Below are 12,311 nucleotides of genomic sequence, written 5' to 3' on the forward strand. Positions count from 1 at the left end.
AGCCAAACTCCCACATCTCCAGGTGATTTCTATGCACATTAAATCTGAGAAGAAAGGAATTCGACGTGAAGCACCTCAGGGGTACAGATGGCACAGAATCACCAGAAAGCCCTCCAGAGCCTGCAGAGGCCTCCCAGCGGTGCTACATGGTGGGGGTGGGGGGGTGGGCACGGGCTCAAGAATAACACCACGTGACTGCTGGCCTGCCAGCAATAAAACTAGAAGCCTGCCTGCGTCTGCTGCATGAGTGATGCTATTTACGGGAACAGACGTCACCTGAGATTTCTTTATATTAAAAGCTTTAAGATCACAGCTGCATAAAAAACACAGAAGGGTTCGTTTAGGATAACTCATTATCAGGCTGAGTGCTTAAGTCCTTGGCAACTGGAAGGAGAGTCAGTGAATTGTGTCGTCTTTCTTAAGAGCGAACGGCTCCCTCTCCCCAAAGTGAGCTCGTGTAAATCACAGAGGCTCCCTAGACTTCACAGTTCATGCCTCCTCACTTTACCAATGCCCCTGAACATTTTAATGAGGTTCAGAAACCACAGGTATGAAAGGACAGCTGGCCTGGGACTCCCACGGCACACGTTCGGTGCCTCCGCGAAGTCCTGACCGAGAAGAGTGCTCTGGAAAGCTGTGGCAGCTCCCCCTCTTCCCAGGACACGGTGGTCACGCTCCCCATCAGCAAGAAGATTAATTTGGGACTCCAATGCCTCCATCATACAATCCCTTCCTAACGATCAGCAAAGCATCTCCCAGAAAGGCGAGGCCGAGGCCTAACAAATGAGCAAATAAACCAGGCTGAATGAATTCCATCAACGATCACTGTTTAAAGTTCTCTCTCAGGGACCAGGTCTTATTTAAAGAGAAAAAAGAGAAGGATCCATTATGAAGAAAAGAGGCTGAGCGCGTAGAGATGGGAAACCGGATGGTGGCGCTAGATGTCGGGTAAAAGCCCAGCCCCAGGGAGGATGCCGGGGCAAGTCTCTTAGAGCCTCACTATCTCCTCCGTTAACATGGGGTTAATACCACCTGTCTGCCGCTTCTACCGGTCACTTGAGAGGCCGCACAAAGTTAATGAGCAGTCTAATGCCTCACCGAGGCTAAGAGCTCCGCGGCCCAGGACACGGTAGCCCTTCTCTTTCTGCCGTGTGACCGGCTCGCCGCCCTCACGGGCGTCCCGCTCACCTTGATCATTTCCGCCACGTAGCTCTCGGGCCCCGTGTACTCTGTGGAGTCCTTCACCTTCACCAGCACGATGAAGCACAGGTAATGCCACATGTTGTGTTCCTCCTTGATGTGCTCTTCAAAGGTGACGGTCTTGTTGTCGAACTTGTCTCTCTCCAAGCCTGCGGAGACGGAAAGCCCAGCCCCAAGTGAGCAGCCCCGGGGCGGAAAAGTGCGAGAGGACCGTCCGCGGGGGCTGCGGGTCTAGCTCCCATCTTTGTGCGGAGGACGGTGCTGTGGCCTCCTCCGCGCACGGCCTCTTACATCAGCGCAGGGAAACCCAGGGTGCGGGGCAGAGGGACCGGGCCTGAATCCCACCTCTGCCCCCTTGCAGTCACTGTTTAGTCTCCATGTGCTTCAGTGGCCTTGTCAGGGAATGGGGGGGGGGGGCTTTAAACACATTTGGAACTTCAGCTGGTACGTCTGTAGTTTGCAGAGGTCTGGGTGAGCCACGGTGAAACTAGTTTCTGTGGATTCTTGGATGGAGCAAGGAAATATGTGACGTATAATAGGAGCTCGATTTCTCACTGTCAGAGGAGGGAGCACAAATACGGAAAGGGAGAAAGAAAGCCTGTAATCGTGAACTGGAGTGAGAGGCATGGGTGTGAACTCATCCTTTTCCACATGTTTATAAAAATCGATACAGAAGTGTGTGGCATGTGTATGCTCCCACAAACACCCACACACGTGCATGTACACGTCTACTCTGCGCCCTAATAAGCCCTGGGGCGGGGGCACAGCAGCTGGAATGCACACACCCAGTCCCCAGATCTTAGCTTCTAAACACCCTTCTCCACTAGAAAGAACCAGGGCTTTTTGGAAAAATGGGCAATGCCAGGGCTGGGCCAGGGAGGTACAAGTGAAGCTTGAACCTGGACTATCTCAAGACCCTAAGAAAGTAAGGAAGTACATAAAAAATTACAGTGATATGATAAAACAGAGAAACCAGCTTGAAGGGCGGGACACATCTGGGGCAATCTAAGCATCGAAACAAATGACATTAAAGGCTCATAATCCACTGGATTAAATAAAAATACAGGAATCCACGTTGTCACAAGTAACAAAAGTATTAATACATAGAGAGTATACGTACCTACATGAAAAGCGAAAGTTCTCTCTTAAAAAGCCAATTAACAAATGTAGAAATAAAATAAGAAAATCATCACTGGACAGCTAACATAATAAAAGAGTCAGGCAGGAATCCTCCTTGGACATTAAAGCTAGTGGATTAACGTTTAATTTGAGGAATAATGGGATATTTACATGGTCTCAAAATAGCTCCTCATAAAATGTTTCCTAACTACAAAGAGAAAAATAAAACCTAACCTTTAGTGGAGAACCCTGGCGATTAACACCTTAACCAGGTGACTGGAGTTAATATCACCAGTTAGAAGAGGAACAGGCATCACGTGCCTCCTGAAACGATGCAGTGAGGAGAATAAACCACATTTCTTTGGTGTTCCTACACAACATGCATAACCCCAATTCTGCCATGAGAGAATGTCAGAGAAACCCAACCCAAGGGACAGTCTACACAGTAACTGACCAAAGTCTTTAAAATGTCAACGGAGGCTCAAGAGCCATGGCAACGGAATGCAACATGACCTGGGCTTCCACTGGCTATAAAGGGCGTTACTGGGCTAAAGGGCGAAATAGGAATAGGGTCTGCAGACTGAGCGACAGCACGGCATCTTTGCTAACTTCCTCATCTTGGTAACTACACTGCGTATTTATGACAGAAGGTTCTTGCTTAGGAGATATATACTGAAATATGTAGGGATCAAGGGGCATCATGCCAGTGGATCGCAGACTATTAGAAACCCTGTGTGTATGAACAAGCAAATGAAGTAAGATATCAGTATGTGGGGACCCTGGATGAAAAGTAGATAAGAAATACTGTGTATTGTTCTTATCGCTTTTCTGTAATTCTGGCATTATTTCAAAACAAAAAGCTTGAAGTGGTTTTAAGGGGGCAAAAAGCAGATTTAAGTGTTTAAATGGAAAATGCTCATTTTTTGAGTAGATGTACCAGTATGAAACTTATATATTCAGAGTAACTGTATTATGAACAATCGGGAAATGACCACTCAGCTGCCAGATTCCTACATGATTAGTTTACGTTTCCACGCACCTCCCTCTGGCTCTACTGACAGTGGTTTCTTGGGCACCCCATGCACCCGTCTTCTGTAGCAGTTTACTACTTATCACTGAGCACCTACAATGTGCGGGTTCTGTGCTAGGATGTTACACGGACTAGCTCTCTCAGCCCCACAATAACGCAGAGAAGTACATATTACTGTACCCATTTTACAGATGGAGAATGAAAGTACAGACAGTGAAGCGACTATACCAAGATTATGCAACTCGTAAGCAGCAGAAACTTAATCAGAACCTAGGTTGACTCCTGAGCCCAGGCTCTGGACACCTTCACCCTACCCTCTGAGAGGAATAGTCTTTCATTTAATGCCCGATACCATCTGCAACGGAGACATCCACAGGCTGGCACTGGATGAAAGATCTCCAGTCTAGTTATTAGGAGGGGACCAAGAGATGCTCGGCAGCCCCCCCAAAAACAAAAAGATCCCAAGGCACATTCATTTCAAATCATGTGCGATCACGTGTCTGCCACCGGAACTTTCATTCCTGCGGGCACGCTGGTGCCGAGAACTGCTGACCGGGTCCCACGGCTGCAAAAAGCCCCCAGCAGAAGGGAGGCAGAGGAGAGGTCCCCCCAACGCCAGGGGCAGAGAGGCTTGAGGGGGCAATGGCGCCTTGCCACAGAAAGCCTGCATGCAGCCCATCCGGTCCGTGGGGCCTGAGCTCGCCTGCGAAAGCCAGACGGCCACACTCACCGCAGATAAAGCACGTGGTCTTTAAGATCTCCTCCTTCTTCTGCTTCTCGCTCCTCAGGTCAGCAAAGGTGTCAATGATGACCCCGAAAATCAGATTAAGGACGATGATGATGACCATGAAGAAGAACAAGAGGTCATAGATCACTCTAGCAGCAAAGAGGGGCTCCTAGAAAAGAGGTGTCACCATCAGTGAGGTTACCCCACTGCCTTTGGTCTGCAGAGCTCAGGGCAGAAGGAAGAAGATTTGGGGGCCCAACCTTCATGGCTCACCCTCACCCCATGGGTCTGCTCTGTCGCAAGTTAAACTGGGCATCAAACTTGGAAAGTCACAACTGTGTCTCTTTTCACACCCTTTGTCCAAAGGGTGGGTTCTGCCAGTGTTGCGTGGCGCGTGCATGACAGCAGCTCCCTGGGCTCTAAGGTGTCTAGGACACGGGTTCAGGCAGGCCAGACCCCGCCTGGAGAGCTGCGCCCTCCCATGGGGCAGGGGTTCCTGCCCCGTGCCAGGGCGGTCGGCGGGCAGGAAGCGTCCGCTGGCTCTGCACGGCCACCGCGCACCTCGCCGGCTCTGCTTTGTCTTCGGCTTCCGCGAGCTCCGCCTTGCGCTCTCGCCCCCCACCCCCGCCCCTCTCCCTTCCCCTCGGGATCCAGCTACCTCTTTGTTTTTTTTTTTTTTTAATGATTTTTTATTACACTATGTTAGTCACCATACAGTACATCCCCGGTTTCCGATGTAAAGTTCGATGATTCATTAGTTGCGTATTAACACCCAGTGCACCATGCAATACGTGCCCTCCTTACTACCCATCCCCGGTCTATCCCATTCCCCCACCCCCTCCCCTCTGAAGCCCTCAGTTACCTCTTTGGATGGCTTCCTGAGCACGTCTCCCACTCCGCCCCCGCTCCTCAGCCCGTGACTCAGCACCGTGACGATGCACATGAGCAGAGTCTCACACGTGTGCTCTTTGTCTTGCTCCGTCTCTTCCGCAAGGACCAGCTCTACGAACACGGTGAGGAACAACAGACTTACAACGTGTGGGAGAGGAGAGACCGCGACTTTGAGCCGGTGTGCCCTGAATGCCAGCTCACCCGCCACACGCAGGAACAAGAAAGAATAAAACTAAAGAATCAAGTGTCAAAGGCTTTCTTTCACAAAGCTGACGTTACCCGGGGCAATTCTGTTTTCATCACCAACCCTTGCTAGTTTCTCAAGCCAAGTCAGAACTGCCTTTCCCTGTATTAAATCCAAAATATTCCCCATCCTTTTCAGATGTAAACTCCAGTCCCAGCTCTGAACAGGCATTAGACCTTAGATACGTTACTTAATATTCTGGGTCACAAGCGTCTTGTCTCTCAGCTGAGGGTAATCCCACAGGACCTAGGCTCCTCACAGGCTAAATCCAGCCATGTTTTACAGCAGGTCCCCTGGATAAATAGCTTTATATTGGACATGGCCCATTCTTAATCATTTTTGGAGGAAGAACCAGGTCTTGCTGCCTATCTTGTTCTTTTCAGTAGTTGCAGGGAGAATGGTCTTGCTCAAACAGATCTCATCATATCACTCCCCCCACCCTTCAACTTCTTTTCATTCTTTTGGTGAAGTTTAACCTCCTCAGCCTAACATGTAAGACCCTTCGTGATCTGGCCTTTTGTTGACCTCCCTGGCTTCACTTCTTGCTACTACTCTTCCTCATGATCGTTACCTCCTTCAACACACTATATTCTACCTCCAAGCCTTTGGACACCCTATGCCCTCTAACTGGAACACCTAACCCTCCTCCACTGTCCAAGATTCTACTGTTTTAGTTTAACGATCACCTCCTTGGTTATACCCTTACTCCAGTATTAGGCCAGGTGCCTATCTTCTGTAATCCTTCCTTATTTCTAGCATTTAACATACTGTCTAGTAATCACCTAGGTGCCTGCCCGCCTGTCCCCTCCACCATACTACTGTATCTTAGAATATAACAGGGTCCTTGGCAAATAGGGGGCACCCAGTAAGTGGTGGCTGAATCAACCAAGCAGGTATTTTCTTCCCATGTAGCCTTCTTTCCCTCCACTCTCCCAGCCTTTCCCCTTTGCTACTGGCCTTGCTTCCGAACAGTAAATCTGCTTCCACCTGCTTCCAATGTTATGTGCACCATCTAAGCTTCCAGAGGAGCCTAACACTACCATGGGGCTTCAGCCTACAAGGTCCTACCTTCTTTGGGTGCAGGAGAGGAGCAGTTCTCCCCAGTCTCCACCCTACACACGTCAGAGTATAGGAACTCGCTTGCCAAACTCTCGCCGGCTTCTGGGAAAGAGAGGAAATTTTATGATGAACAATCTGGCAGCATATGGTTAAAATGTTTGAAGTCCCCAATTCACGGCTGATTAAACAATTCTTTACATAAATAACACCCTACATTCCTGCATATAAATTCAAGGCAGAGATGCAATTTACACTTTCATTTGGTGATCTGGATGGGAAAGAAGCCAGAAATGTCAATTCCTGTAGGCTTACTAGAAATATCGCACTTAAATAGCACCTCTCCAACTTTAAAGACACACAGCTGAAACTCTTTGACAAATACTACTGTATGTACAGACTCCAGCAAGATTTACACCAAGTCTGCACAAAAAGCATCAGCAAGCAGGAGCGGAAATCCAAGGTCCAGACCAGTTTAGTTCGGAACCCTAAGATGGTTGGCAGCACATTTCACTTAGTGTCAACCTGGAGGCTCGAGTTACATGCCAAGAATGCAGCATTTGGGAGAACAAGGCTGCCTGGCTTAGCCAGTGATAATAATTCTAGTTTGTTCCTTGGACTCAGGGCCTCTGGCTACCCGATAAAAAAACAAACCGGTAACATTTCACTTAATGGTGTTAAAATATTTTAATTGAGACAAGGAACACTTGGGTATCACTCAAATATATGATCATTTTACTTCATTCTCAAAATTGGAACTGTCTTCTGTTCTTGCTCTATATAAAAATAATATAAGCTCACTGTCAAACTTGCATATAGTAAAAAAAAAAAAAAAAAAGCCCCAGAGACAGCCACTGCTGGGGGGGGGGATAATATTCTTCCATATTTTAAAAGACATATATGAGCTTTTTCATTTTTAAAAAAATACACATGGATCCTATTATAGTTATGGTTGCTTTTCCCTGGAGGTTTACAAAGATGTGCCCTATCTGCAGGGGATGCCGCCCCATAGGCCCATCATCTGATGGAACATTCTACATCGGGACTGGTTCCACTCTCACACTGCATTGAACATTCTTCCATATACGTCTGGTTCTACACGCACAGGCAGCAGCTGCTTCCTTGAAGGATAAATTCCTAGAAGTAGATTTACCAAGCCAGAGGGATGCATCCCCCTTTGCTTTTGAAATACAGGGTCCAATTGTTTTTGAATAATTTGTATTAGTTTAAAATCTGACTTTAGTGACTAGGTTAAATGTAGGCTCTGGACACTTACACTCAGCATCGGACATCCCACACACCCTTGGAATAAAGCGAGAACCAAGCCCTGGAATCAGAATTCGTGGTCCAAGTGCTTGGGAGATACCTACATTGCTAATGTCCTCGTTCTCTTTAGTTCACGGACAATCAAGAACTGTTCTCTTAACATGAAAAAGACCCGAAGATCTCAAACTCACCTGGAAGAGCGGTTTCATTGGGTAACCTATCTACTTCCAAGATAAAATCGTCTTTGAAGAAAAGATAGCCCACTATTGAGAACAGGTAAACCAGGATCAAAGCCAGAACAGCTGTCAGGATGATGGACCGTCCATTGCGAGTGACACTTTTAATGACATTAAGCAGAGTCTCTTCTCTGTATACCAAATCAAAAAGCTTTAAAAACGAACAAAGAGAAGACAATGGGACAGTTTTAAGAAGTCTCTATGTTAGATGTACCCAAATATCTCATAATGAAAACTTGACTTATAGAGAATTTACCCTTTTAGAAACTCAAAAGCATTCTATTATCGTAACACTTCTGCGTGCTTGTCTTAGTGAAAACCAAGATGGGGAACATTAGCATAGAAAAGGTGGGCGGGAAGTACTAGCAATTTCCAATGGTACTCAGACAGCTGAGAGGTCCTGGGGATGGAGAAAATACAGGGTAGTACCAGGGAGTTTAAGGAGACAAGGGAGAGCAAAGTGATGAGGGTCCTGGCATGCCTTCGTGTAGGGAGGAGTTACTGAGTTTCTGCTAAGGGCCAGCCACTCTGGGTACAGGATCGGACAAGCCCTGGTCCTTGTCCTCCCAGAGCTTACAGTCTCCCAGGGAAGGCCACGTACAGCAGCCCAGTGCAGGCAGCAGGGACTCTGGAGTGCGAGGTGCCATCTTAGCTCAAGCACAGGACATCGGGACAGTGGGCTCGGTACTTTCTCCTTCCCCCTGAGACTCCCGTTTCCTCCACTACAGACAGGAGGACAGGGCGCCGGGTGAACCGTAGCTGCGTGATGTGTACTGTGTCCGGTACATCGCGTACAGCCACACTTCCGTGTTGAGTGTGCACAGTACATGGTAACGATCGTTTCCTGATGAGGGACTGGGCTAAGGTCACACAGCTCCTGGCAGGGACACTGGTGGTGGGAACACACCAGGAAGCCTAAACCCTTCCCATCTCCCTAATGGCTCCCCCGCCCCCAAGAACTCCCGCAGTGCACTGCGGGCTCACAGTCTAGGCTCGCCCTCTGCTAAGAGACTACTTGCTCTTTGCGAGAAGTTGGCCTGTGGGTACTTCTAGGTATGCGGTACTGAGGGCTGGTTTTCTCAGATATTCGGCTGCAGGAAGAGTACAGAGCCGTGGAGGAGAGCTCTGTGGGCTTATTCTTGGACCAGGGGGCTAGTTTTAATGTGGCCTCTGTGCTGACACTGAATCTTCTGAAGGTCCTGCCTCCACACGGCTTTGGGGCATGACTGCACAGCCAAGTGAGTCAGGGGACAAGGGTTTGAATCCTCACTCCGCTTTTAATTTGTAATAAGGTGTTGATCAATCTCTGAACTAGCTGATGTCCGAGTCCCTTCCAATTTATAGTTTTACATCTGAGTTCATTTTCTGGTCAATTAGCCCTTCTGCCTCCATAAGGCCAATCTGTGTCCTGAGACCTGTGGGCAGGGCACCGGGTATAGTAGGAGACTCAAAGGGAAGGAAGCAAGGAAGAGGCGTTTCAGCAGTAGAAGAGTACAAAAGGCTAATGTTGCTGTTACAGTTGGTTAAATATTTTCCAGCAACCCACTATGAAGCAGCAAGTGAGAGCAACTTCAGACAACAAACAAATGACACTTGTGTTGTGGGGTGGGAACTCTAAGATCATACAGCCACCAACTCATTGCAATGACAAGTGATTTCTTTTTTCACTCATCTGTAATTTCCGACTTTAAGGTAATGGACATGCATTACTTTATAAAGGAAAAACTTTCTTCTAATTGGAAAATTACACATGTTCAATGGAGAAAACTTGGACAACACAGAAAAGCACAAAGAAAAATAAAAATCACCAATAACCCCACCATCTACTCAAGTTATTTCTTCTGCCCTTACTACACTGGAAAACTGTTATACATATAAATGTAATACTGGCATACAGTCAGCCCCTTTCACCAAGCAATCATGAACATTTTTGTGTCCGAAATGATCACCTAGGATGCCACTGTACGGAAAACCCACAGTTTACTTAACCAAAATATTTACTTGTTTTTTAAACAGTCAAGATGTTTCCAATTGCATGTCATTAAAAATAATGCTGTGATGAACACCTCTGTACTTGCCTCTATATATACTTGTCAGTTATTTCTTTTTGGAGAATTTCCAGAAATGCAACTGTTGGGTCAAATGTTGCAACAGACACATATCGCCCCATTGCTTTCCAGAAAGGCCATACGGATTTATACTCCACGCTGTCAGGGGACGGGGGCCGCCAAAGCACACCCTTCTGAGACCTGGACGTGCTCAGGCTTTTGAACCCTTCCAAACGTCGCAGGTACAGCTCGGGATCACTCTGTTGTTTTAATTAGCATGTCTGCGTTTAGCATTAAGGTTGAACATTCTTCCATGTTCACTGGCCATATGGATTTCTCCTCCCGTTACCTGCCCTTCCGTGGACTTCGCACATTTTCATCTCGGGGTGTTAACGTTTTCTAAGGACACATTTGGATGTAGGCTCAAGACCGGGTTCAGCCAGTCTGGGGCCCCACTCTCCCAGTCCTTTTCTGGTCTGCTGGCTTGGGGCTTTCACGACCCCGGGAGATGTGGGTTTTCCCTGCTGGAGGTCTCTCTCCAATTCCTTTCTGTCGCAGGTTTCAGTATTTTGTCTGTGATTCTCAATAAACATGTTAAATACTACTTTTGATACTAAGAGTAACATGTCACCTGAGGTCACAGACAAGCCACGGCCCAGAAGTACATCCGAGAGCCACCATCTAGTTGGATCCTGGTGAGTTCTCTAAAAGCGAGCTGAGCTCAGGTGGCACTGGCAGCTCGGAGCTACTGTTTCTGTGACAGATGAGGGACGTGAAAGCAAGAATGCAAACTGCACTGGGAAATACCAGCCACCCTGAAGCAGGGACTTTTTCACGAGCTCAGATGAAAGGCAGTTTGGGGCTGGGCTTACAAACTGACTCGGCGGTCACCAGAGCTCAGCTGCTATCCGGTCTCTGGCACTTACTGGGTGACTCTGGGCAAGTTACCTAACCTCACCAAGCCTCAGTTTCACCATCTGTCATTTGCAGATACCATCTACCTCAGAAGTCATGGTGAGAGACTGTATGAAAAGATCACCTGGGGAACAGTCAATAAATGGCGGTAACGATGATTTTGTGGACCATGAGGCCTGGGAGGGCAGAGAGGAGAGTGGTCTGTCTCACCACGGCAGCCCTGCATCTAGCACGGGCACTAGCCGGCATCTCCAAGGACCAGAAGCAGAGGGTCTGAAGGTACAGACAGGGAAACGAAGCCAACGGGACACAGAACGTAGGCAAAGTCACACCCTCCCAGGAAGAGACAGCATGGTCGGAAGCAGAATCTCCTGTCTCTTGGGAGAGATCCCTCGGTTGGGATGAGAGAGACCTCCCACTGAGCTCTGCCTCTTTGCCCAGGAGGACGTGGGTCTCCCTGACTCCAAAACCAGATCCTTATCCAGGGACGTGACTGTAGGAGACAAAAAGGCCCAGAAATATACACGGAGCTCTCAAGATTTCTGATACAGAGTGACCAAAATAGGCCACATAATGGCAATCGCAAGTACATCCCGAGACGTCTTTGCCTAAAACCTCAAACTATAGCCAGACCTATTTTAAAATGAGGTAAAACAATCCATTTCCCTCAGCCTGCCAACATCTACCACTAATGGAATGAGCTAATCCTGATGACCTGAATGGCGAATTCTTTATGGTGTTTTGGATGGCAGAGGAAGTAAGCGATGACAAAGACAGTAATAATAGCTAGAACCGCTAAGCATTTCTTGTGTGGTAGTGCTATTCTAAGGCCCTGACGTGCACAGTTGCAGATAATCCCTGTGGCAGCCCTGTGAGGGGGACAGCTTGTTCTCATTTTGTAGATGGGAAACTGAGGCAGAGAGCAATTAAGTTACCAGTCCAGAGGCCACTTCCCAGAAAGGTTTTCTTTGCTCTACCCTTTGCAAATAAGTTCCTCGTTTTACGCCAATGCTTAGGCTTTGATCATTTTTTATCCTAACATTTTAATTCTTCTAGGCCCTTTACGGATAGTTTTGCTTGCAGATGAAGTCAACTTTCTGCTTCTTGTCATTTGATGGTAGGTACAAGGCAAAGGTTTCTTATCTACAACTCTACAGGTCTAGATTCCCTCTAATGACGGGAAAGCAAGTAGATATTTGGTCTATAATTTAAAAACCTGCTCAGGAGGACGCTGATTGAACCAACTCATTTTATAGTCTATCAAGACATTAATCACTTGGCTCAGATTGGAACAAAATAACTGCCAGCGAAAAGGCTTCCCGGACCAATAAATCTCCTGAGCTCACTGTCATGGATCTTGGGACTTTGAAAATAGCTCCTCCTCCTATTTCGTCACTACATGTTCTCCCTGGGAAGCAGATCCCATGGGAAGTGTCAGATGATGACAGTCTCAAAAACATTCTCCTTGGTAAGCACTGGCTGAGTCCAAGAAAGAAAGAAAGGCAAAGATGCATGTGGAGGACACATCCCCTGACCCAGGTGGTAGGCACTGTCTACCACTGGAAAGTAAAAGGTCCAA

The 12,311-nt window shown here is 47.6% G+C and overlaps 1 protein-coding gene across 1 annotated transcript in view; it reads right to left on the reverse strand.

Moving 5' to 3' along the window:
- Positions 1-12,311, reverse strand: part of ITPR1 (inositol 1,4,5-trisphosphate receptor type 1) — a 322,384-nt gene that overhangs the window by 25,608 nt on the left and 284,465 nt on the right. The window contains exons 56-60 of the mRNA XM_040628531.1: positions 7,725-7,920; positions 6,280-6,372; positions 4,939-5,078; positions 4,080-4,245; positions 1,189-1,349 (exon numbers count right to left, since the gene is read on the reverse strand). Of these exons, the coding sequence (XP_040484465.1) occupies positions 1,189-1,349; positions 4,080-4,245; positions 4,939-5,078; positions 6,280-6,372; positions 7,725-7,920 (756 nt within the window). The remainder of the gene's footprint in view (positions 1-1,188; positions 1,350-4,079; positions 4,246-4,938; positions 5,079-6,279; positions 6,373-7,724; positions 7,921-12,311) is intronic.

This window comes from Ursus maritimus, unplaced genomic scaffold, assembly GCF_017311325.1.
Source record: "Ursus maritimus isolate PB19 unplaced genomic scaffold, ASM1731132v1 scaffold_14, whole genome shotgun sequence".
In the NCBI taxonomy this organism is placed as follows: domain Eukaryota; kingdom Metazoa; phylum Chordata; class Mammalia; order Carnivora; family Ursidae; genus Ursus; species Ursus maritimus.